We start from the raw sequence: 26,694 nt of genomic DNA on the forward strand, positions 1-26,694 counted from the left end.
TCTTATCTCAAGAGGCACCATCCGAAAATGTCCCTTCGTCGTAATGATTCACGTAATTAGCAAAGAAATATAACACGAAGTTTGAATGTAACACGGATCAAGATTCTTTATGGATCAAACCTTTAATATTTACATACATCATACCATTAAATTTACAGAAGGTATCACACACTCTGTCAACGGCAGTAGCAGGCAACTTATTGACAAACATTGACCCCCATATCCCCATCGTAGCCGCCAAGACGGGCAACCGTCCAAGAGCGTGACAGAAATAATAATTCGAAATTTCAAAATAAAGTTTCATATTATTTAACCGACCAATCCAGACTTGCCGTACGAACAAATTATAAATCATCTCTAGTTCGGACTTAAGCCGAGACACATTGGCAGCTGAATCCTTCCAAAGAAAGATTTAACTACACGATACCACAAAGGTCGTTTATGGTCAATAATTCTATAACAGAAACGGAAATTTTCATCACCATTTTTTCTTTCAAAACTTAGGAATCTGAAAGATAAACCGATATCACCCAGGGATACATTAAGAATAAAACTAGTGTTAAACATGTACACTAGCCATCAGCAGATAACCTTATGAAATAAGGTTTGAAGAAAAAAAATTCAATGTCAAAAATTTCAATGTGCTTTCAACGAAAGAAATCGTGAAAGTTTGCTTATTTGCAATTTGTTGCAAAGCGATGCCAGCCTCCGCTCTCTGTTCTTTCAAACTTCTTTTAACCAAACCGATACCTTAGTCGTCCAATCAATAATATATTTGGCAATCTGCCATATATGAGATACAATCAGCGGCTGACTGACCAAGACTAAGATGAATCGGCGGCTACTATCTCTATAGTATTCGATGGTGATCACCTTTACCACAGGCAATTTCTTATAACGTTTCTGATAATGAGATACTGTTCCTGTCCTTAACAAGAGCTGCTGAGTGCATGACCTTTCTTGAAAAGGCCCCGTCTGATTATTGCATGAATTTAGCCTTTAATGATATCGCCACAGTACGTAAAGGCCTGTCTCCAACATCACCCTTTAACCTTTAATTGCTCTAATTTTAGTCTTCGTCATAACCGCACGGTGGAGAATCTTTCAGTGGCGCAACTAGGTCCTGTGAAACTCGACGTTGACATACTCCGGACCTGAAACATCTTGGCCTTCTTGTGAATGTTGTAATTTGGACACCAGCTACACATAAGACGCTTAAACGCCCGCCTGAAATCTCTCATCGAGAGAGCGTATATGATCGGGTTCATCCCGGAGTTAAGATAGCCTAACCATGTAAAAATTGGGAAGAAAATGTCAGCACGAACCACGCAGGCTGTGCGACAGATAGCCCAAAGGACATTAGTCACAAAAAACGGCACCCAACAGATAATAAAAACACCCATGACTATTCCTAAAGTCTTAGCGGCCTTCTGCTCTTTTGCCAGCTTACTTAATTTTCTACCAATGGCAAATTTTTGTATTTTTTTCTTGATGAATCTTGCGGGTCTGTTCTCGTCATCACTGTCCGACCTTGTCATGTGGCTGGCACTATCTGTCTCTCTGTCGGTGTCCGTGTATGCCGGACGGTGATAGTTTATGTTGACGTGGCCGTTCCGTACCGCGGCCTTTCCCCGGTGAATCCGCAGTGTCATCACTTCGCCTCGGACACCATCCGGGGCAATAACTTTAGTCCCGGTGATTAGACTCTTAGTCCGAGCAGTGGCGGCCTTATAGATCCGATAATAAACAAATAACATTATGATGAGCGGAGTATAGAATGATACGATTGATGAGAAAATGAGATAACCGCTATCTTCGGAGAAGACACACGATTCCTCGTTCATGTGCGGAGACACAGCACGCCACCAGAGAATCGCCGGAAATGAGATCAGGGCGGAGCACACCCAGACCAAACTGATTAATATCCATACACGCTTGTTGCTCATTTTCGTTGGGTACGCGATGGGGTCTGTTATTGCCCAGTACCTATCTAGCGCAATGACGCAGAGATTCAAGATGGAGCCAGTGCTGCCTAGGACATCGAAACTATGCCACAGATCACACCAGATGTGATTGAACAACCATACCCCGTTTGTCATTTCTAGAATAATACTGAACGGCATGACTATCCCGCCTACCAGAAGGTCGGCAACAGCTAACGAAACGATGAGGTAATTCGTCACACTTCTGAGATAGCGCTCCCTGGCAACGGCGGCTATTACTAAAAGGTTACCAACAATCACTACAACAACAAACAGACACAGGACCACTCCTAATGCTGGGTGTTTGTAGTTTATCTGAACAAGTCCCGTGTTATTGTAATCCGTGAAATTATCCGTCGAATTGTATGTCAAGGAATCATTCGCCAAATCTCCGATGCCGTAGACTATTTCCACGACGCCTTTATCATGAGTCGTTTTGGCGTAATGTACGAAGTCGCTTGCGAGCGTTGATGATTGGACGGGGCCAGGTTGAGCTGTTGAATTAAGTGTCTTTAGTTCTATTGTGGAATTGAATAATGCAATATTTGAAGTGTGATTAGAAAAAGAATGAGCGTCTGTCGTGGCTCGTTTGGATATAGCAGTGGAGGTTTCATACAATGGGAAAGAAGCGTTTGTAACAGAAGAAGTGAAATTATGATCAGAAGTTGAAAGACCTGATTTCGAGGTTTGGTTGTTCACATAATCACTGGTAGAAAAAGGAACTCTAGTAGTGTCCGTTGCATTGTACGACTCATTAGTAGTGTTTGTCGCATTATGAGATTCGCTAGAGATCGTATACGTTGAATTATAAAAATCACCATCTGTTGTAGTCCCCAAACTTCCGCTTGACCCACCTGAAGTGGTCCTAGTCGTAGGACGAAACAGTGGGTTTTGGGTACCGTGCGGTGTCGTCCGATTATATGCTGTGAATTCGGCCGTCGTCGTATCGTTAGGAGAATATCCCACCGTAGGCTTCATTTCAGTTTTGTTCAGGGGTAACCCTGGCGTTCTGTGAGACATTTTAGCATCCTTTGTTGTAGCACCAACGTAAACATGGACATAAGACTGATTTGTCAGTCGAATACTCCGTTTTCTCATTATACGCGGCCAGCTTGGAAAAAGCGCTGCTCGGAAGAATTCAGAAAAAATCAACTAATCTCCTCAAGTTAAAGAACCACTCCATTCGAGATCCACCACAAACATGTAGGCCTATACGTAAATAGTTTCGAATCTGTGTGTCATCGCCAATATACTAATGATATAATCCTGTCACCAATCCAGGATAACAGTAGAATAGACAATCCTACAGGTCCAGCTTAATCATTCTGATACAGTTGACAATCCGACAATCGTTGTAAAGTATTACACAGTGTATGGCTCTCCATAATGTAACAATAATCCTATGAACTTGCCCTGATATGCTGCATCACGCACCACGGACTCAACATCGCTTCAATCAAATCATCACCATTGATTACCCTGAGTAACTTTATAACACAATCCTTTGACTGTCCTCGGAGTAGATATTCCTACTAATTTGCATGAATCTCTAACACAATATTGATAATCCTACTGATTTGCGTAAATCTCTGTAACACAATAGATATCCCACTGATTTGCGTGAATCCCTGTAATACACAATAGATTATCTACTGGTTTTTGTCAGCCTAACTGATACAGTGGACGAAACCAGACTCGCCTGAATCACTGTATAAAGTATTGTGCCATCCTACGTACTCTACAGAATCACTGAAAGTTTATAAACATTCCAACGAATCTCTCAATACCAGTTATTTGCATGATAAACAATACGAATTACAACTGCATGCCACGAATTAACTGTCATTACTCCAGATACTAATCGGCTGTTCTACGTAACAGCCGTGTAATGTCACTCATTCCTGTATCCGGTGAATCTTCACTCAGTCTTATTGATTTGCCTCTGCCCTCAAACCCATGAATTCTAGTAATACAATAGATGCTCGATTGACTCCAAGCTGACCCTGTCCATCACTCTACCTATAAACAACTCAATTTTGACTTCGACCAGGCTCTGATGGATCAGACAATGATTTTGTCGCGTCGTGAATTTTCCATTCTGTGGTATCGACCACAAGGCGGCCAGTCCGTGATCGTGGACAAAGATACCGCGAACAAATCTTGCTATCTCCGGAATATCGGCAACAATCCTGCGAATGGCTTTGCCTTGCTTATCGATGATACGGACAGTTTAACCCGGTGTAATGGCTCTACAAATGTTTAGACAGCGAATTAACAAATGTTTGATCCTGCTTCTCACGGGCACGCAAATTGAACGTTCGAAAAGAACAAATATTTCATTTTTTGGAGAAAATCGTTAATCCTCCTTCACATAAATGTTTTTAAAGTGTTTTGATAATTATGCTATCGAACTTTAAAGGAAGGCATTTGATCCACCTTTAACTTGCACTCAAATGGTTAAACCTTCAACTTTTTCCAAAGATTGTTCGTTCAAGCCTGAAATCATAGTTCAAGATACTGTTCGGGCATTTTGATTTTTTTAAAGAGTTCAATCAAATGATGAGGCAATCTGCTCTGAACAGTGTGCTGGGCATTTCTTTAGATGAAAGCGTTTGTGATTTTTTTCTTTATCAGTCATGACACTATGGGTATATTCTGACACACATGTTGAAACTATCCGTCGATATAAATCCTACGTGCAGAGAAGTTGATATATTCCACTTATTTGCATTTCCCAGTAGCTATCCGAAGCGTTCAGTCTGTTCCCCGGGGGCAAGCGGCCAAGCCAGTGTCGTATTCAGTCGGAATGTCTCCACGCCGATTCCGTCAGCAACACACAGGCCGGAAAAACTAGCATACCTAGCGATCAATGTTTTTAGGTGCCAAACTTTGGCGAGGAAAAAATGATATATCCTGTTTTATATCTCCCGGGTTTGGCCTCTTATGTCATTTTTTGACCAAGGTTGAGAAAACAGATCGGCAAGTAACTCCTTCTACTCGTCTCCTCAAAGAATCCCCCGCAAAGATTCTTGATATGCTGACTGCCACGACGTTTCATCTTGCAGTACCTTGATCTGCAAAATATGATAGGAGAAGTTCAATGTTTACAGTATTTGCGACAATAGAAGTAGGTACACTGAAGAAGAACTAATCACTGATCATTTAGTCATAGAATCATCATTATTTTAAACTACTTGCTTCTTTTTTTCATTCTCACAGAATCCTTTAACGCCTGACAATCCAAACTGTTTAAGCGATGCTGATTTGTTGCCGTTTGTCGCTATATGCTCTGCATGAATTTCTTCTTTAAACAAGCGATATTATAACTGATACTAGCATTGTACCCGTGGCGCAGGCAGGTTCAAATGGGCTATACCTTGAATAGATTGAATTGCAATGAAAATATAATGCAATATCAAAGGAGCAATATCGAAGAGACAAATTAAACCAACCATTTGTCCACAGACTCGGACCCTGTGGCGTGCTGTATGCGTGCATATAAAAGTAAATCAATTGGTCCGAATGAGATGATGAGGCAATGTGAATATACCTCGTTCCTTAGTCAGCAATATGCCCCTTTTTATACGGAGATGAAGGAGAACCCAGATAGGCCTTCACATGTCGGCCTCCAAATGGCTCGGACCAATTGCACTATCACTACTAAAACTTTAAAATGCGTGCTCCTCCTACATGTAGCATGATCTCGGGCAAGGCACTTAGTCGACAGGCAAGCTAGAAGTTCAGCACCGTGAGCAGCTCCTTGATAAGGCCATGCCAAGTTCAGAGTGCCTCTTCAGATACATCAAGTTTTGAAAGCTGTGGTGAGCACATAAACATACCATTGTAACCTTAATTTGAAAATCCCTTCATAATCAAGGGCTAGCTCTGGCTAATACAGTACCAATATACGATAGACCATCAATTTGACCCCAGCTCCTTACTGCGGGAAAACCCAAGTCCAGCAACCAAAAGTATCAAAATACATTTTTGTTTACATTTGAACTGCACACATGCGTTTGTTTACCATTTCTTTCCCGCGAAATCTCGAAGATCAGGTGACCTACAATCGTGGATTGAAAATAACATTAACCTTGGTTCAGCAGGTCAACACGTGTACAGGCTGTTCCAATCATCCCCCTACAGCCAGCCGTTCAACAGGTAGTGTTAGTCACCCAACAGGGAGTGCAGGTGATTCATTAATCCCCTGCATAACTGAACAGCAATGGCTTGGCTTCCGTGAGTGATAAGGAGAATTGACCGTGTCCGATTAAAAATCCCTCATTACTGCTTCGCTGAAGTAAATTTCCGAAAATAAACATGACGTTGCATCAGGATAACATATCACCTGCAAACGTGCAAAATTTCGAGACGAAACACGACCCCCAAATGGCACTTTAGCGAGCCGCCTTATAGTATTATGATATAGATTACAGTATACATACTATGTTGATTATGGGAGTATTTTATATTGCCAACACGAAACACGATGGTTTCTTATCGAGTAACGTCACCCTATTCATTACACCTTCGTCGTCTAAGATTAAGACGAAACGAAGCAGTTCCAAGATAAGCTTGGATTAAGGAAACGAGGTCATAATTCTTATTCCACCGCTACCTTGCCTGCGGTGGGATTCTTTATATCAAACATATAGCCAGACTGAATTTACGAGATTAGTCAATGACATTCCTAACGACTGAGTGTCATTAATCATGAGAATGATAACACGAGCAGAAGACACACCTGTTGTTGACAAGAAATATCTCCTGTGATAAATCATGACGTATAGCATCGAGCACATATGCTTTGCAAATAATACCACATCAAGACATCGATAACAATTTCAGCTATTGATCAGGTTAATGGTACCGACACTGACATGCTATTGTTCGGATTAATGGTACCGACACTGACATGCTATTGATCAGGTTGATGGTACCGACACTGACATGCTATTGTTCGGATTAATGGTACCGACACTGACATGCTATTGTTCGGATTAATGGTACCGACACTGACATGCTATTGTTCGGATTAATGGTACCGACACTGACATGCTATTGTTCGGATTAATGGTACCGACACTGACATGCTATGGATCAGGTTGATGGTACCGACACTGACATGCTATTGATCAGGTTAATGGTACCGACACTGACATGCAAAAGTTGAAGTTGCTGCGGAATGTGCAATTTCCTGGGCAGGTGGATTTCTCAAAGTACCACCTGTTTAGATAAGTGACTACGATTATCGCTCCTTGGGAAAGGATAAGTCACAACTAAGTGGCACGGTCGACCATAAAGCAAACGTCCAATGATAATAACTTGAAGAGGGTGATGACTTACAGAAATCTTAAGCCTTAAATTCGGTTCTTTTTAGAGATTAGCATGGTATTTTATCAATCAATGGCGTTACCCAACACCTGTTCCATTCAAATGTTTAATAAGCTTTCATGATATTTACAGAATTCCAGAAAATGGCGCCCATGGTAATTCAGAGATAGAATTTGAGTTGACCTAATCAACTAGTAACGGGAAACGATCTCTAATAAGGAATGTCAAGGAACGCCATGCTCCCCACCCCTCCAGGAAAAAAAAAGGCATAGAAAACTAAGGGTAACTCGACTTTGCCTGTCAAAGAAAAACGATTTTGCCCACATTCCGAGCAAAAGAAACAAGACAATTTCAAACTGTGCTATACGGAAAATATCGCTCTCAGGAAGTAACACCATCAAAGTACTACAAAATGCATTGTCACAACTTACTTTTAATTCAATATCAGAAATAATATCCTTATAAGAGGCAATTATCGACAAGTCATGAACAGAAGAGAAATTCGACGACTGTTACGTACGTGCACAGCCTGAACTGACACGTGCCAATTGGCTGTACAATGGTACAATACTGTAATGGTTACTCAACACAAGTGAGAAAAGTACATAAACACCTTTGATATGGTTTGATGTATCATATACTGTTATCAGGTAATAGCTGCAGGCTGTTTCATTACAACAATCAAGTTGCTACAATGTACCATTGTTAAAGGAAGGCTACTCCGTTGGTTCAAAAAATTTAAAATTTAAAATAGAACTTGAATTTTGAAATTATTAACTGTGTCGATACGTGAATACAAATTTGAACAATGACGTTGTGGAATTGTAAACAACTATAATATAGATGACAAGTTTCGGCAAATTTGCATGCATAATAACTATACCAGTGGAACCGAGTGTTGTCATTTAACTGCTGCACAAGAAAATACAACGAACATGGCGTATATTGACACGATACGTCCCTCGAAATCAGATTAATTTAAACTTATTATATTGTATTGCCAAGTAATGACGTCAATGGATGGTAGGTTTACTATCAGTCAATATAGATGTACTTGTAGTTCATTTTCAGCGGTGTCACTAATCTCTAAATGAGTTTGCGTCAAGTTGTTCAGTTTTCAATCTAACCTGACCCGCTGTGGTTTCGACTCGTTTTCCTTAAAGTAGTGCGTGACAAGAATAATTTGCTTCATCAAATCTTTCTACCTGACAATTAGTCAGCACTAGTACCTAATCGAGACAGCACACGGAGAAAATACTTGCATTTGACAGAAATCAATAACAATCTGAATGATGCATCGACAGCCTCTCTAGTTTGACACACTGTAACCTCGCTAACCTTGACAAGAGATGACGATTAGGCACGCAATGTGAACAACTAATGGATTGGTATCTTTCTCAGACTAGTTTTTTTATATCATAAATATCATATCATATTCATAGATGAGGTACTCTTACTAAGTAGTAGAATGTGCTAAGAATTTTACTTTCCTCTTTAGAGAAGAATTAATGTACTCCATAGTAACATACCAACAACCAATTATACATACTCAATATATTTTAAGGTGCAAGTAAGGTGTTTTTTTAATTGATACTGAGGAACATTAGTGAATAGGGGAAAAACTATGTGCACATATTGTACAGGTTGAATCTAGTTATCGAAAACGTAGCAAAACCTTAACTATAACATCATCAGATCAGTATCTGAATGATTCATCTACAGCCTTACTAGCTTGACACGCTGTTACCTTGCTAACCTCATTTAGACTGATGAGACAGGTAGGATTAGTCACGCGATACGAACAATCGATCTGATGCAACGGAGTAAGTATTTACATTAGTCCAGAGAATCCTCTTTTTTGGGAGTTAAGTAGTCGCTTATCACGACTGGTAATCTATAATACCACAAATGAGATATTTAAATTCACGACGCAAAATATTAAATTCCCTGTTAACGACTAATAACGTGTAATCCCTCAGCAGATGTTATTGACCAAATAGTGGAATACTCTCTGGTGAAAAAAGTAATGATTCTCTCAAAAAAGGCCGCGGCCTGGTCAAAGTGTCGGTTTCTGCCCATTACATCGTGGTCAAAAGCAACATCCCTGTTTCTTTTGTGTTCGATATCAAGGAATAAATCAACCACAGCTTGCTAACTATATACTACAAGTTACAACTCTGTATTGTTCAATAGAAAGTTACAGTGCAATGTCTGCATCTCTAAAGATGTTTTGATTACGCCTATACGCTATTCAGGAATCGGTTGATCACGCTATTCAACTACTCGTGCTACAGCTTGCAATTGTAAAATGTAATTACGCAGTGGCGGAGGACATTCGAGATTTCATTTGCCAATTTACGCTGTTGACCGAACGGAGTTTGTCTTCTTTTAAAAAGTTTCCTCATCAGGCACATCAATCACGGAGGACCATCCGGTGCATTATTAACATCGATTCCATTCTCAAATGGTGCTGCAGTCAATGCAATCATGGGATTTTTCTCGGTCGCATTGTCTGATTGACTGCCGAGAAGGAACGTTTTCGAGGCCGAGACGATGTATCTCTTTGATTCGGGAAAGCGAGGTTAAGCCCTTCATGCAGAGTCAATGTAGCATGAATCAGGCACTTGCTTTTATTAATTAACTAGTTGGAACGATATGTTTGTATCTTTTATCAAGCAAAAGTGCCTACTGATGATAATGAAATATGTGAACTTACAAGTTTCTTGCTGATACTCCAATGCGAAGCTAATTGGTACTCGGTCTATTGAGTTGAAAGATCTTACAACGTTGACGGTGAAGTAGTCGAAATGCCAACATGATTTCAGTCACAAAAAGAAAGGCCTTGCCTGCACTATATCTTAAGTGTTCTTCCGTACTCTACCACTGAATTTCCCTTAAAGTCATAAAAAAAACATTGTACTCAAATCCAAACATTCTAAAAAGTTAAGTGGGTCTACCTTTTGGCAAAGTTTAATTGAGCAGAATCTAGGGCCCTTTTTTAAGCCCTGCAGACGCTTTTAAAAGCCATTGTTGAAGAATTATGTATTTTTGTATAATCGTGACGAAATTTTAAGAAAACTTCCCTTACTATCCTGTTCACAAAATGACAATTCTCCAAAATTCTAAATTTATGCATCAAGAATCAGAAATGGTAAAATGAAAAAGATTCCAAGATACGTAACTACTTCGATTTAAAAAAATTATCGAACTTACAGGAAGTAGAAAATCTTTCGCATGGTGATGCACGCTGTGATTGGAATGGAACGGATTTTCATAATCACACAAGCCAGGATCATCACTCTTTCAGCGATGTAAATCTGCTATGACCATCCCAGCTGACCTTGAGTCAAATCGGTGTGCATCATATTGCACAATTGGTAATTTTAGTCGGAGTCAAGGCGTAGTGTAAAACAGAAAGTGTGTGTCTCGGAAGGAGATAAAACCTTGATATTTCCTTTAAAACCGAGCAGTCATCGATCAGCATATATAGCTCCTTGATACGGAACCTATTTCGCGACAAATCCGAAGCATGTCAGGATAAAACACATGCTTTTTATAGAGAAGAGATGTCTAGGGAAAGCTTTTATAAGCTCTCCCTGAAGGGGTACAGGAAACAAATTAAATGCACTTCGCTGATTCTCATTGGGCCTCTCTATAGTGATTTTTTACACAATATAGTTGATACTTTCGGTGGCTTTTTGCGAACTAATCAAGGTAATTGTTATCACCTGTATTCATGTTCACGCTCTTTTTATCGTATATTGTCTTCTTTTCTTCTTCTCTTCTTTCTTCATTTTTCAGCTCTTGGAATATTGATAGATGTATGCAAAACATCAGGTAAGTTTTTCGGTTTTCGGTTGTCCCAGAAAGGCAGGATATCAACACATGGTATGAAACTACTAGTCTATGCTACGATCCTTCACAGGAACAGATCCAAACTGTATACGATATCTTAAAAGCTGGTATCATTTGTCTCCATCTTAAAATGTAAAGAGCGGCTTTGGACCCGATTAAGCCTTCTTCTCTGATCAATGCAAACTAACCAAAAATAGAAGCCGCCTTCATAACAGTCTAACAATGCCATCAAGACCTGGAAAAGAAACCACGCTGATTAAGTTGTCTGAGTTTTCTCTTTCAAGAAACTTCGAGAATATCCATTTCTGCAAGGAATATCGCTCAGCTTTGGTAAAACCCATCTGAGATGCGATGCTCAATGACACATGAACATGAAAGACGACATTATGAAAAGTGAGCTCTTTTAACAGATCGATTACAACCATGATGGTTAAGGTGGGTGTGTTGTTACTCTCAGTCTCCATTTCACATTCTTCGTGGATCTCCAATTATTGCTTATTATCGAAAGTTATATTCGCCATCATGTTTAATAGCTTGACACTGCCTGAGCTTATCAGATTCTTCCTAACAAGTCGAACCAGAATCATAGTATACATGTAGCTCATTCGTAATGTTATATCCACACCATTCTGGGCTCTGGAGCGCGAACTGCTGGTCAGATTTCTTCGAAGTTTGGTTTTTACTAATTTCATCTGGAAAACCATTTGATTTAATAGTTACCATAGCCACGAAATAAAATCTATCAATGTATTTGTGTAAATTGATGCTGTTAGTAAACATTATCCGTTCTGTACGTTTTTTTCACCGCCACTCTGTGAGATATCTTCGGGTTGTTACTATTTCGTGTCCATCTTCTCATATGCCAGTTAGTATGAATGAGAAATCGCCGGAAACAAAATATGGCCTATCCAGATGGCAAAAATATACAACTTGTTTGGAATGATTACCAATCGCAATGTCCTTCACACCTCCCAATGTACTCTTGTCTCGACTCTTACCTTCAGAAACAAGATGATGCATAAATCGGACGTTCAGATTCTACCCCAGGGGGTGGTACTTGGGAACTAATAAGGAAGTTCAGTACCACGGTTCATAAGTTATCCCACAGTGCCCTTTCATTCAGAATTAATTGCGCACGACCAACCGGAAAGGCTCAGGGTATTCGGAAAGGAAATCTCAATCACTGCCACCACTTATATCCGGTGTGATACAAGTACATGTCACGTGTCTTAAGGACAGGAAGGACGGACGGATATTTAATTTTAACGCATCTATATTCGCAATACTCCGAATCAACGCGATCACCTCTTGTTGTCGGTAATCATTTTGACACAGGGCCTGTAAATGTGGCTTGAAATGACAAGATTCTCAGTCGATCCAGTACACTCTCGCAAGCAGCAGATATTCAATATCCGTCATCGGAAGGAAGAGAATGGGGGAATGGAAAATGGAAGATTGACGACCTCTTTTTAATATTGTAACGTGTGATGAGATTAAACTCAGTTTTTTCTTTAAACCAGAGAACGGTAATAAAACGTTAAAAATCTCACTCGTGCGCACAGTATTGGAAAATCATTGTCATTCTCGTCAGCCACCTCCCATTACAATATCGTCACGACCGAAAGCCAATTCCATTCAATTTCGCTCAATCTTCTGCAGATTTGCTCAATGCAACCTCTGCACAAGTTATCAGAAATCTTAGATCCCGAAGGATTCCCCTAGAAGCTAGAGCGTTACTAGAGCAACGAAGCTTGCCATTAAGTAAGGTATAGGCGGCTTAATCAGTGTTTTTACGAGTTACGCTTGGAGGATAATCGAAGGCCACGGCTATATCCACATTTTTCATTTGATAAACACTTTCGTAAATTCTTTCAAATGATATACTGAATACTGTTTTGCACCTTATTACTGAAAATACTTATCATGTTTCTTATTCATCGTGTGCAGTATACGAAGAAGCTTTCCCGGACCTAGAGCAGTGTTCATTTTGACTCGTATTACTAATATCAAAGTAAGTGAGCCTGACATATTTTCGCTAATATGCCACGTTCCAAAATCTCGAGAATCGTAGTATTATGATTTTTTCAGAGTTATTCCGAATGTTTAACCACCACAGCCGTCATCATCAAGGCATATGACCTTGGCATATGACGAAGGATTTGGCTGTTGACTTGGCCTGATTATAACTACTTGGACAAGCAGACAGTGTCAGTTAAAACGCAAGCCTGAAGGAGCCCCGCCGACCACGAGCTCCGCCAAAATCTGTATCGGAAAGTATATGCAAACCATCCTCAATGGTGAAAGGGTAACGCCGGAACAATTTATTATTCACACTGCAATAAATCAAACATCATCAGACTGGTCTACGTCAACCACGTAGACTCACATCTTAATCTTATTTGTTTTATACTTGATTGCCACGACTGCAAAGTAGATTTGTTTCCATCCATCATCACTCATCATTACGCATGCGCGCCTGAAATAGATTGGCACTGTTCTTCCTAATTCAATTGATTCTTTTGATTGGCTAGCTCAGTGTCAGAAAGGTTAAGGATTTGCTTGATGAAAACGGTTGTAATGGCAACGTCCAGTTTTCTGCACAAGGAATGGCTTCAGGTTTATTCCAGGGTCCTTATCATTGCTCTGTTGGACAAAGTCACAATGCAGGGATGTGATCACTTTTGCAGTAAGAAATATAGGCCGGGTCTATTTGGCAAGCCGCTCGCCGAACAGGCATCTTTTTTGTCCTGTTTGGAGAGCCGCTTGCCAAACAGCACTAAAAAGCCACCCTGTTCGGCCAGCCGGGCTTACCAAACAGGTAAAAAATCTACCCTGTTTGGCGAGCTGGAGACTTTACTTTAATATCAATGAGTTCGGCTCTCCATTCAGGACAAGAAAAAGTCGCTGTTTGGTAAGCCGGGCTTGCCAAATAGTCACTTCCAAAAAAATATATCACAAAATGAATTGCGGCCTGTACGAAAAAGCAAATCGCCAAATCGGACATTCACCTCCATGCATTTATGTATTGGGTAAGCGGACGTCGCTACAGGCGCCGAAAGCATTGTATAACACATCATTCCTTGCAGCCAATTGTTAACTTGTGATTTGCGGATAATGAAAGATCAATACTCCATGTAACAAGTGGCTGACTGTTCAAATCACAAACCATGGAAAGTCAGGCTATTGCCAATTACTCTCCTGTGGCTAGAGGTGGACCCGATGGAGGTTGGCTTAGACAAGTGATTCGCCATAAAAATGGTGAATGGCAAAAGAACTTTAGGATTGTTTTTCTGATGCACGAGAGCACCTTCAGAAGAGAACGTAGGAAAGATCGCTGCAACATTCAGACGGCGAATATATACTCTGAACAAAATGTGTAGATATTTCGAGCTCAAGAATTGATGACAATTTATCATATTGGTTATCTTGTTCATTTTTTATCCTATCGCCACGTTCATGAGGTACATGTCTGAAAGCTATCGATTTCTGACTTAAAACCGAGAATTAGTCAGTCATCCTTGCCAACTGACATCCTCACCTACCAATTAATGCATGTTTAACGATCTAAAAAGTGTTAGCCCCCGCAGTTTCTCGATACTGCCTTTGGAAGAGTCTATTCAAAGTACGGACCTGCGCGCTACCTCGAAACCATATTGAACCTTTTAAACCATCTCTCTTTCCGTGTATACCGAACTGATTACCTACTCGAGCGTGCAAATTCAAGATACGTCAATCAAAGAGCCAGTGAACAAGCCCGGCATCTTATCTTCAACATATGACTGTTTGTTGTCAATAGTTGACGTCTCCAGCTCACCAAGGTCATCCGATCTAAACCTCAACTTAAACATGGAGGATCCTTTGGAGTAAGGCTTTAGAAATTATCTTATTCTAACGATAACCTCGGTTTATTATCCCTTTTTGTATGAAGTTTTAATTAAATTCTTTATAAGGAAATTAATCTTTAGGGATCTATAATTACGTCTGAAATTAAGCTACGACTCGCTGTCAGCTTGTCGATCATTTGTTTGCCCTTTTGACCTTGAATATGAAAAATATTTAAAAGCCCGACAATATTTTTTTTGAATCTATTAAACAATTTAAGTGATCGCCGAGTCAGCCTGGGTTTAACCATATTATTTCTCATACTGAGGAATATCTATTCTGGGGAAAAAACTAGTTATCCCTACGATAGCGTTTAGAATCGTCCATAAACTTGTTTTACTAAAGAAAATACTGTCAGCTTCTGCTTTCCGTAGCCGCAAGATCCCAGTTCCATGCTGTGACTAACTTTCTCCTTTGGCGACAAGTGCCTGAGCATTGATACATGCCAGTATTACCCGACCATGACTTTCACGGTTGCCTTTAGCATGGGTTCACCAAATGCTTCATTACTAATAAGACTACACCCCTAACAAGCCATTTCCATGACCGGACATGTCACGCCGGCGGCTCCGGTTGAGGAAATGGCACTCGGCTTTGCTAGTTAAGGACAATCACCGATGGTCATTAAAGGGACAACTAGCAGGAGCCAGGAAGGTTTGATTAAGTCTTATGCCCATTGACGTACACGCACCACAGGGTTCACTATTTTGGTATAACGATGACCATATTGAAAGACAAATACTCATACATTTCACGGTAGCTCTTAAAATCGATCACTTTTGCGTTTAACCAATAGGTCCATCAGTAAATAAGGTATAACCTATTTGACTAAGTTACACGTGACCTGACTACGAATGCTTCAATTATCGCTCTGATTGAGGGGAGTTTTATTTGCCTTGGTCATTTCAAGAACGTGCTCAGCACAAGTGGTACGAAAACAGGCGCCATCGAAATTGCTATTCAACAAAGCATCAAAATACCCCCAACACCCCCCCCCCCCCCCCACCCCACCCCAATTGGACAAGACCCTCACAAAGCAAGCCTATCAAACCCAAATTTCTCTAGCAAAATGTTCACCATTTATGCCGATTAGGTAACACTGTTGGGAACACCAAGCGCCATCGCAATTTCAATTACGTATTTACCATTTGCGGGACAAGACTCTGCCGTGTGCACTCATTGCGGATGCCTCATAAATGCAAATGTACCCTAACCAAGTTCTGTAACCAAAAGTGGTGTTAGCATCTCACGACTTCAGTCCGCACTTATGCTAAAGCAATAAACACCCTCGACGCAATTAGGGATTTCTCAACTTGTCATTCGATAGATTTCCTGCTCTCTCGGCAAATCAGTGAAAGCGGACAACTTGCCAATCGACAGATCAGATGGGTATATTTGAGGAAAATGTGTTGTCAAATTGGAAAATCAATTGAGTTAGGAAGTGGTAATCGGTAATTCATGTGTAGATTATCTTTCTCAGCCTGGATTCAAGGCATTTCCTTATTGTTTCTAAATAGAGAGGATCTCTGTGAAACGCTAAGGCCAGTGATGTACTTTTGAAGGCAAGAACACTCTGTGAAATATACATCTTTGTAGCGGGGTGGAACCTTTGCCATTTTTTGAAAACTGATGTAAATACCTTCATGTCCATCAACTCGGGCTGAGAGTAGTGACGCTGCTAACCAGTTGAACTGAACATTGGAAAGTTGGAGTTGGGCTGCTAATCCAATCTAATACATCAAACCCTCTTGGCGGCAACATCATTCACTGGGATGGCCAGGGCGAGTAACAGCTACCAAGGATAAGAAACGTCACATGCACACCCCAGGGGACATATTATGTTCTAATTAGCTCTTTGTCTTATGAATAATAGCCGAAGGTGTCTACAGATTTCCATGCGTTATTAAAATCATAAGGGGGTTCACTTGCTGTCGACACTGTGAGAAGACGTTGGCATGATCGACGGTATGGGCGGTTGCAGTGGATGTCTACTGTATTCTATAAGAAATGATTTGAAGCAACCTTGAAATTGAATGGTAGAGACGCCATTGCTATCTGCTTCGACATGGAGATTTGTGAAGGTGATCATGTTACAGTTCGTTAATCTATCAATGCTCGAAGAGGAAACAGTTGAGGGTTCTGATAGAAGTAAAGGATGTCATCAGTACATATTGCAAAAACAAATCATGGACTTCACGACGGATACTGTTGCTCTACAAAACTGAGGTACAGTACGTACTGAGCCAATATCTTGATTTTTGGAAAGCAAGACCGAACCCACCAAAGATACCATTGCAAACCAGTCGAACACCAAAACTGGTATTGCTTTCTAAGAATCAGGCAATCTGGAAAGCTAGAAGTCGTCTTCGTCCAAATTCCATCATGGGAATATAGCTCAGCACTTTGCGAGAAGAAAAAAAAGTCAAATGAAATCTTGTCCAATCTATCGTCCGTTTACAAATTGCCGTCAGGGGAGACCAACGTTACAGCCAGCTTCTGGCCGCCCGATAGTAAATCTCGTCATTGGCTGGCAGTTTTCCCCGTTGCCTCTCGAGTCATTACTGGCATCTGGATTGCAGTTTTTGCAAACTTGCCTCCAATGAATGGGGTGAATGTCTGAATAAAAAGTGCTGGCCATCAAATGATGGTTAGGCAAAATCAGCTAGTTGGTTCTATTTATTCATGCTTTGAAGACAAAGGTCAACAGAGGAATCATCGAGACGGCACGTTGCGGTGGCTGGAATTACGTCTTTAACAGATAATGCTTCTTTGTACGATCATAGATTCTGTGATTAGTATTTATGACAAAGTTACCTGTCTACTACAACATGTTGCTGTCTCCTATGGTAAAGTGTCTGCTTCAGATCCGTCTCAAGATCAATGGGGAATTCTCATTCCCAGTCAGTGTTGCCCTTCGCTCCCGAGTAGATTTTATTGTCCAACCCAGCGGGACCTGTCCAACCAAGATCATGATGCATTAGCTGGATGACAAGGCCGACTTGATGAAGTTGCCCAGTATATTCTCTTTGACGGTCAGCGTACTTTTGTTAACGTGGAGTGGACAACAAGCTACCAGATGAGTGTTACGCTGGAAATCATCGTGTTGACGTAGATTAGGCTGAAAGGGAAAGAAGACACTATTGGCCTTCTTTTTTTTCATTCAAAGTGGTCAATTCAAATCGGCCAGGAATCTGTCCACCCTCAGTGAGGTCGTTTCTCACCCACATTATGTGCACGTGTTACACCTGCATAACAAATAACATCGTCAATGGACTCTTCCTTTCCGTAACACAACAAATACCTCATTGGCGACAATGGAGGAAATCAGAACGCCCAGCCGGTGGTTTGTGGGGGAAATGTGCCATGCCTCGCACACAGAATCGAGACGATTGATGATGTGCGAGGACACACTCTACTCCCATGGGGTCAATGCGTTCCCCACTTCCGGTGCGGTGCGGCTATTTTGAGTTGCTAATTAAGTAATCCCCGGATGAAGAAGTTGGTGTTAGGAAAATGAATGGACCAACAGCACGCTGAAAAAACGCATCTTTCGCCCTCGCAATAAATTACCTCTACATGTATGTACTCGAGCTTGAAAACAGTTGCAAACAGGCAGGTGAAAAATTAATACCTGCTTCTACTGAGAATATGACACAAACTGTTGTAATGATGACAGATAGATAGTTTCTCAATCTAATTTGAAAATATTGCATACACCTGCGTCACATTCGAAATATATGCTGAAAAGCTGTAGGTGAGAAATGTAGTGTGATTGTCGTTAACACACCTAAACTCCCACATTCTCACTCACTGGCATGTATCGAATTATGTTCGAGATTCGAGAAATTGACTTGATTATACAGTAGGATTCTTTTCAGTTGGCGAGCTTCATTAAAAAAATCAATGAATAACATCATTATTTCACAAGTGTTATGATAGTCACCGCCACTCATTTCGTTCTATCGTTTTTAATTCCTCTAATTGTTTAAAGCTTTAGTTCCTGTTCAACTTCATAATTCAAATAAATTTCTTGTTAGCAGATGATTTGGCTTGAAGCAGCTTCTGTTCAGCAGGTGAGACTCATTTATAATTCAATAAACAAATTTCTTTACTGTCTAGATGGTAGTTGCCGTCACTCATTTCATACTCTGAAATTTGTTTTTACCCGAGTGTGTATCCCTTCAATTGCCTATAAACTTGTTGCTCGGAAAACCAATCTTTCATCATATTCATTTTTCTTCCTCACGGCTGCGCGTGCCGAAGTCGGTGATTGCTTCGTGTAGCTTTTGCTGTGTGAATCAGTCTTGGTTTCGTGAAGTACCTTTGGGATTACCGTATGAATGTACTGCTTCAGTCAGACTGCAATGACTGCTTATAACATTTTCTGTATCTTTTATCTCGAGTCCTGCTTTACCTATTTCTTAGGTTTTGGCTTTTTTCGTCACCCTACAGCAGATACTTCTGATATCTTGACGTCCGATTCCCTAAACTGTTTTATTTTTTTCAAAAAAAATTATTCTCAAGCACAACAGTGCCTCAGCCAGGACAACGTGTCTATGTTTACAGGAAGTTCGTCGCCGTCTCATTATACTCGGGAAAACACTTTATACCAATATGTAATTGCATTACCCGAGATTCCTGATCGTCTGCTTTTCATCAATCGGTTTCTTTCATCCGACACCATTATACTAACAGACGATAAAACCAACGTCAATCGACATTAGTAATGGTCGCAAAGGTACCAATCTGTCGACAATCAAATGCATTGGGTTTTTGCGAGACTACACAATACAAGGGCCCGACATAACATCCTTTAGGGGCAATTCCTCAGTGGTAACTATATGTATTTGCTGATATCAACACCAGAATCTTGCTTCAGATAACATTTATGAGTCTGTTGGGACATTCCGTTTGTCTGGTAATCAGACCCAGGGGCGGCTCTGACACAGTGACCTCAGGTCTTGTCACTCGTCGCATAGAATTAGTCAGGTACTGTCTGACAGCATGCCTTTGGACGATCAGGGAGTCCATCGGAAAGATGAAACGCAGTTCGACTTATAGCCAATGCCTACAATTCATTTCTTATCAACTGCTGGCAAGAATGGATTTTTTTACCTTTGCATTAGGTTAACTTAATACCGCAGCTAAATGCTTTCGGCTTGAATCTATCTCCAACCCAAGGCGCTTCCATCATTGCATGAACATGCCCGAAATTTTTCCCGATACCGAGGCCACGTGCCAAGACATGATCCGTATGAAATATTCATTTCCAAGCTTTAACCCCGAACATTCTTCAATTTGTTCCAACAACTGTCAATTACCTAGTACATTGTAGCATCGTGTTCGCAAATGAAAAACTAATATGTTTTTATTCGGGACAAATTTCTCATTCCGAATATATTTGTACTTCGAATATCGATGAGTTTATCTAATGGACCATAACATCGCAACGGCCTGTTTATTTACTGTGGAATATAAGGAGGTGTACAGGAAGTCCAGCCAAATTGTGTGGGATGTTTGGCCAGATTGATGGAGAAAATATGATAATTTGGCCGGAAATACTCATCCGGAGGAAATCTTGTGTTAATGTTCGCTTCTCCGGCCCTGCACAAAAACCTCTGAAACTATATGTACCAGTCTTCCCCTTATTGGCTGAAGTACCAGTGTACATTTACATCAACTCCAAGTCAACGTCCGAGATTTAACTGTCAGTCTCGGTTCCGGTACTTCTAATGATTTTTATGAGTGGAAATAGCACTAAAAATCCTGGAACCAAAGTCAGTTACTACTTTTCTTTTCCGTCGGCAAGATAGCAACCAATGGAAATGAGAGTTTGGATATTGTTGCCACAGTGTTGATGAAAGTCCTAGAATCGGATGCTCGCGACGCTCTGGTTAGGCACATTTCGTTTTGCGCCTTGTGATCCAGCCAGTAGTGTATGACCGTGCATACACTGCTGCTTCAGCCAATGAGGGGAAATGTCTCGGGGGTTTGAGCGCAGACTCCAGCAGGACAAATGGCCGACAGGCTGGTACATAAATTTGTCTTCATTCAATCCAAAACCTCCACTGTCTGCATCCAGTGAATATCCCCTTATACGAGAATGATGTATCGGTTTTTCAAGAAGATTCACTGCAGTTTTGGACCTAAAACAAATATACTTCTTTGTATTGTGATGGATTTCATGTTGAAGGATTAATCATTTCAAGGAGCTTTGCACTAAGCCAACACAGCTCGCCGCAAAAAGTGTTAATCAAAGTTTTTTGTTTGTCTCTTGACGTTGACGTGTAGTGTATCTGACGTCGGTTTTCTGCGCGTTCCTTTGATGGCGCGTGTTCTTTAGTGTCCTTTTCGAAGGCGACCACGCCTCCAAAAGGAAGTCGACTTATCCTTTTGAGCGGAATCTTTGTGTAGTCTTCTAATACCTTTCCAATACGTGTCTCAGATGAGGCTTCGAAAGGAACAAGAAAAACTCTTCGGTGTCGTCTATGGTAATCTTTCCCACCAAGGTACAATCAGTCTTTTGCATTCTGAACCCACGAGCTTACAAGTACACGTTAAGTCATACATTCATTTATGAAAGATACGAATGAGAGAATGATTGTTTTCAAGTTTTAGCCAGACGTCATTAATCAAAACATGTGACCTTGGCGACGGTTCCCATGATTTGATAACATAAGCCGGATCACGGTCCACTGAGGCAAACATTTATCAAACGATGTTTGTATATATTATTTATCAAACAGCTTCATCGAATCCGACGGCTTTGGACATTACGAAATGATTTCACGAAGAGCACTTTCTAGCTTTAGCTGCCGCGGAAAGATATGCACTCGGTCAAGGCGGGTATTTGGTAATTCGGAGGCAAGCGTATAGTTCTGTCACGATGGCGACCGAAGCGGGATATGCTCTATAGCTAAATCTGTTCTCAGTTTAGAGATATCTTAAGAGCAAGAAGTTGTGGCTATATCGATAGATGGGTAAGGAGGCTCCCAAAAAATGTGCTGTTGTGTTCTCAAAGTGACATGGCGTCCATAGATCCAAACCACACGAACAAACGCCCACGCGCGTACACGCCCATTCAGGCAAACTACCACGAAGCAGGAAGCCACTACCTAGTCATCGTACGATGTCGGTGCGGATACGACGCTGCTGACGGAGGAAATGACAAATGAAAGCAATTCAGTATGTTCGGCCCTACTATCATTCAAAGTTAATAGTACGAGAGCGTTTAAATCACCTCTAGAAGATTGGGACTGCCCGTTCAACTAGTCCGTTATACGTTCTCGATTGAGTTTCTTAATGATCTATGGTGTAATTCCAATGTTCCTTGGAGTGATCTGAGACTTAATCAAAATCTGCGCCATATTTCCCGTGTTATGTTCTAGTAAAAGTAAAAGTAATACTTTACATGACTGACACGATAGCGTGCGGTATTTAGCCATGTTGGAGACAAGAGCAACTAGAATCAGATGTCTTCAGATTTTAACCTCAAATATATATTCTTACTGTTTTTATTTTCAAATGGTCCTGCCATTTTCAAATGATTCTACCATATCACTGACGTATTCTGTGAAACTGAGTTAAAGATAACTGGAAGACAAAAGACACTGTGACGTCAGCGGTAAACTTATAATTACACGCTCTGTTACAAAATTAACGCATCAAGATCTTACATACATGGTCACCTGATACGTGTTTCTAATCTAATATAAAAATCATCGCTTTTTCCATCTTCTTAAAGGGGCCTAGAGGCTAATTGCAAACCTTCTCATTCTTCAAACGCCGATTGCTTTGATATGTTGAATCGTGGCTGTGAAGATAACTCTTAAGTGTTCTTTGTCAGCCCAGCTAGACATAGCAGTTCAGTTTTCAAAAGCGTGTATAATCAATTCAAACCAACAAAGTGCCTAATACTATTTTTCTCAGTCTGATGATAGAATACTGGGTGATGTAATAGCTTTTCAACATACATATTCATGGGCGGGACATTGGACCTTATTCACATGAAGAAAATGTTATCAAGCAGTGTCCTCTTGTCATGGTTTTTGTTATTGCAATTTCGAAGTAAAAGTGAAAATGCTTCGCTCCTTTTGCATGACATTTCATGGTGATCAACGGATTTTACATCGCGTAGGAAAGCAGAAAGCTTCCATCGAACTGTTACATGCACAGTTGTTTAAGGGGCACCACAGGCAGGAGCGAGATTATGACATTGTATGGGACGATGCACAGTTATATCCTGGGTTGTGTTCGATTCAGCACTGATTATACATTTCTCATACAGGCACGAATAGTTACGATGGGTTATGGAATATGAGAGAACACTATGGGTGACTTTGTGAAACTTAATTGGCCTACCCGACTCGTGCCTAAAGCCTCCCTTTAAGACAAATTCATCCTATGCATCCGATGTGTAGATTTCTTATAAATTTCGTTGCGTGCGCGCTGGACGATGAAATAACAAATGCTCGAAACTGCGCAATGACCTTAATACATGTATGTTTTGCTAAAAATGAGAGTGAGCGTGCCTCGATCTGGTATTCGTTCGACCCGTGACATTCAATGAGCGTTCCCAGCTGCCACAACAGAAAATCTTCACCCTTTTTAAGTTTCTGTGCTGACAAGAAACTGTTCAATGTAAGACTTTTCACTTGAGCACTCAGAACGAAATAGATATCAAATGTCGAAGGCTACGATAGACTACAAGATGACACAACGATGAGGTGAATGGTTGAATAAAAGCCAAGGGAATCGTTTGGAGGATGGTTCTTTTCGGACAAACTAATGTGAGATCTTCTGTTAAAGAGTATCTAGAGACAATATTCCACCACTCACACCCATAAATGGTCAAGTCATATTCACATCAGGCTTTCAAATGGCGTGCCATGCTCTTCACGTGGTGCTGAGGTGTTGGCCCGAGTGGTCCTGCAGTGAAGTGTTACTGCCTCTTCGAGTTTGTAGTAGTTTGTAAGTGTACGTATATATTGTAGTTAAGAGGAGATAGTCGATAACAATTTTCACAGACTCGCATTTGCATTCTCACGAACCATGAATAACTCTGAAGAGATGCACCGCCAGTATACACGGAGTGCGCAGTGCTGGAGCACCTATATCTAAAGGTTTCTTTCGTTCATCACGTTTTCAAAAGTTCAATTTGAAATGCAGTGACAGACATACTCGGTGACATTTGGTGATTTCTTTCTATCTCTACTGGATCGTATTCATCTACACTGTGGTTGTCCTGGGCACCACCGCCCAAGGCTCGACCAGGTCTGTATCCTAATTTCCATGGATACGAAATATCTTTGGCATATCAGCACAGACATTGTAGATGACTGCTGAAGGAGACTGAAAAACCAATGCATCAAATGTTATCACAATTCTGACCATCTGCTCCTGTCGGGTAGTTTTTCGGTAGTTCAATCATATCATGGTTTAATCGAATAGAGATATCACTGATGGTTCATGCAGCGCAATTCAATTAAATGTGATGTTTGATTAAGATGATAATACTGTGACAGGCAATTTATCTGTTTTTAAATTTAAGCATCAATAAATGCAGCACAGCGACAGTTTAACAGCAAAAAGGTCCTTAGCTATGAACACTTATTAAGCTATCAGTTTTGCTCGATGGGCTGACTGCAGAGTGAATGGACACTTGGTGCTGTTCACAGAGAAGTTGGTGATGAGTGTTTCAATACTTCGATCGCTGCATGTTAATCTAGGGTATGTATACTTATGCACATAACATGCCAATAGAGAACAGTCCCCATGGTAGAATATCGTATTTTCTTTGAAAATCTTCAAAATACGGTCAGCGTTCTCAGGGATTTCTTGGTAAACAGCTTGTACATCATCTCAGGCTGCACTATCCACAGACTACTCGCCTGTGGCACTATTCGCCTGTGGCGTTTTTCCTTGTTCCTTGCTCACAAAATGAAACTTTGTTGTAAATGAATTTTTGGCTAATCGGAGGCCACCCACTCTTGTTTTCCTTGATAAGGAAATTTTAGGGATACTGAATATTTATCCCATGATATGAAAGCGACTTTTCTCCTACCATTGAGGTCACCTTCAAAATGCCTTAATCAATGATATAAAATAGCTCACAGCACTTATCATTACTAATAAAACTTTAATGGAAACTAGAGGAAAAGATATTTCCTTGCGAGCTAGCACACCGGCGGTCATTAGCCTCTCAGCTAGCAAAAGGATATGGATTTCCTCAGGCATCTCAGCATCTCTGGTGGTATTCAAGAGGTAAGGAACATGTCGTCAATGTTCCAACAATGATTCCGACATACTTCATAATCATAAAATCAATATCAGTGATATTTTTGAATTCAGAACCATTTGGCAAAAACGTGGTAAGACTTTTCTCCAAAATTAAGCTATCTTTGTTTCGCCACAATATCTAATCCGCCTCAGGAATACTGGCCAGCTTCCACGTTCAGAACCTTAGCCGAAACAGAAATAAATCTCTGTTTATGACAAACAATGAACTGCCTAACGTGATGGACAAAATTGTGTCATGTTGATCTTGTCTAGTTGGGCTTGTTGCTGGCTGTTACCTGCCGCTGCACGCCACTGTTCCTTCCCTTTAGAGCGATTGGCCATAACTGCGCCCAACACGCAATCACTGTACCGCAGGTGTGGTGATTTGGAGATTGGTGGAGCAGGTGCGAAGGGAATTATAGTCCTCGGAAGGAATCTTCAAGTGATGCCGGTGGCCTTATTCTACGTGTCAGTGCTTCGGTAAGCGTTAGCAACCCCAATGGCCCGTCATGAGACAAAAAGCCATTGATTTCAAGAAGTTTGACATTTTACAAGGTGCGTTCAATTTGTGCGCCGTGGCAGAATCAATGATGCTTTCACGCCAAGAAGTTATCTGGTGAGTGTGATTCGATTTACATCTGAGCTTTGACTTGCAAACCACCAAATGTGCATTCTCCCTGCAGCTGATGCCCCACTCCAGGATCAATAACACTTCCACCAGATTGAAAATGAAAGTTCATGTTTCGCTGAACAACTGACTTTTTTCACGACTTGTTCGTTTACTGGTGCGGTTAATGTTCATTGCTGTTTATCGATTTAGTTGCCGAGAAAAATAACCTTTGGCTGTGCGATCGAACTGAACGTGTGGTCCAGATTGAGTCGAAAGATATAAATCATCAGGATTTTTTTCGGTAAAGTCGTAGTGTATGTTTCATTGGAGTTTGTTTGCGTCTTACAAATGTGCTGAGATGAAATTCGATTGAATTTTGGTAACTCTTCACGTTTCTGTGACAAAATGTCGGCCCTTCTTTAATACAAGAGTGAAATCTTTCTTCGCCTCGGATTCTATCATATCGTATTCTTCCAACTTTGGTGTCCGCATGGTGTATTGCTTCCGATTTATATCCCACAAAATTGACATTTTTGACAATAAATAATTACGGTCAGTGTCATATCTGGAATAAAGGTATTCATCACCTGGTTTGAGTACATGGCGCAAGCATCGTTAGTTTGTTATAGAAGCTAAGCATGCGTCTTTGCAACGTATGGTTGGCAATCTTTGCTCCCATTCTTCCATAAATCGAGAGAATAATTGGAGTAATAGAGGAAATAATTTCAAAACTGCCTCCGGATAATGCACCAATGG

General features: G+C 40.7%; 1 protein-coding gene across 2 annotated transcripts in view; it reads right to left on the reverse strand.

The window, feature by feature from the left end:
- Positions 1-516: 516 nt before the first annotated feature.
- Positions 517-26,694, reverse strand: part of LOC135488896 (dopamine receptor 2-like) — a 49,498-nt gene continuing 23,320 nt past the window's right edge. Inside the window, exons 1-2 of one of the 2 annotated variants that reach the window (XM_064773821.1) lie at positions 7,745-7,786; positions 517-5,056 (exon numbers count right to left, since the gene is read on the reverse strand). In XM_064773821.1, coding sequence (XP_064629891.1) covers positions 1,080-3,080 — 2,001 coding nt within the window. In that variant the 5' untranslated portion in view covers positions 3,081-5,056; positions 7,745-7,786 and the 3' untranslated portion in view covers positions 517-1,079. Of the gene's footprint in view, positions 5,057-7,744; positions 7,787-26,694 lie in introns of those variants that run through there. The other variant, XM_064773820.1, reaches the window with a different exon arrangement.

The sequence above is a fragment of the Lineus longissimus genome, chromosome 6 (genome assembly GCF_910592395.1).
Source record: "Lineus longissimus chromosome 6, tnLinLong1.2, whole genome shotgun sequence".
NCBI lineage: Eukaryota > Metazoa > Nemertea > Pilidiophora > Heteronemertea > Lineidae > Lineus > Lineus longissimus.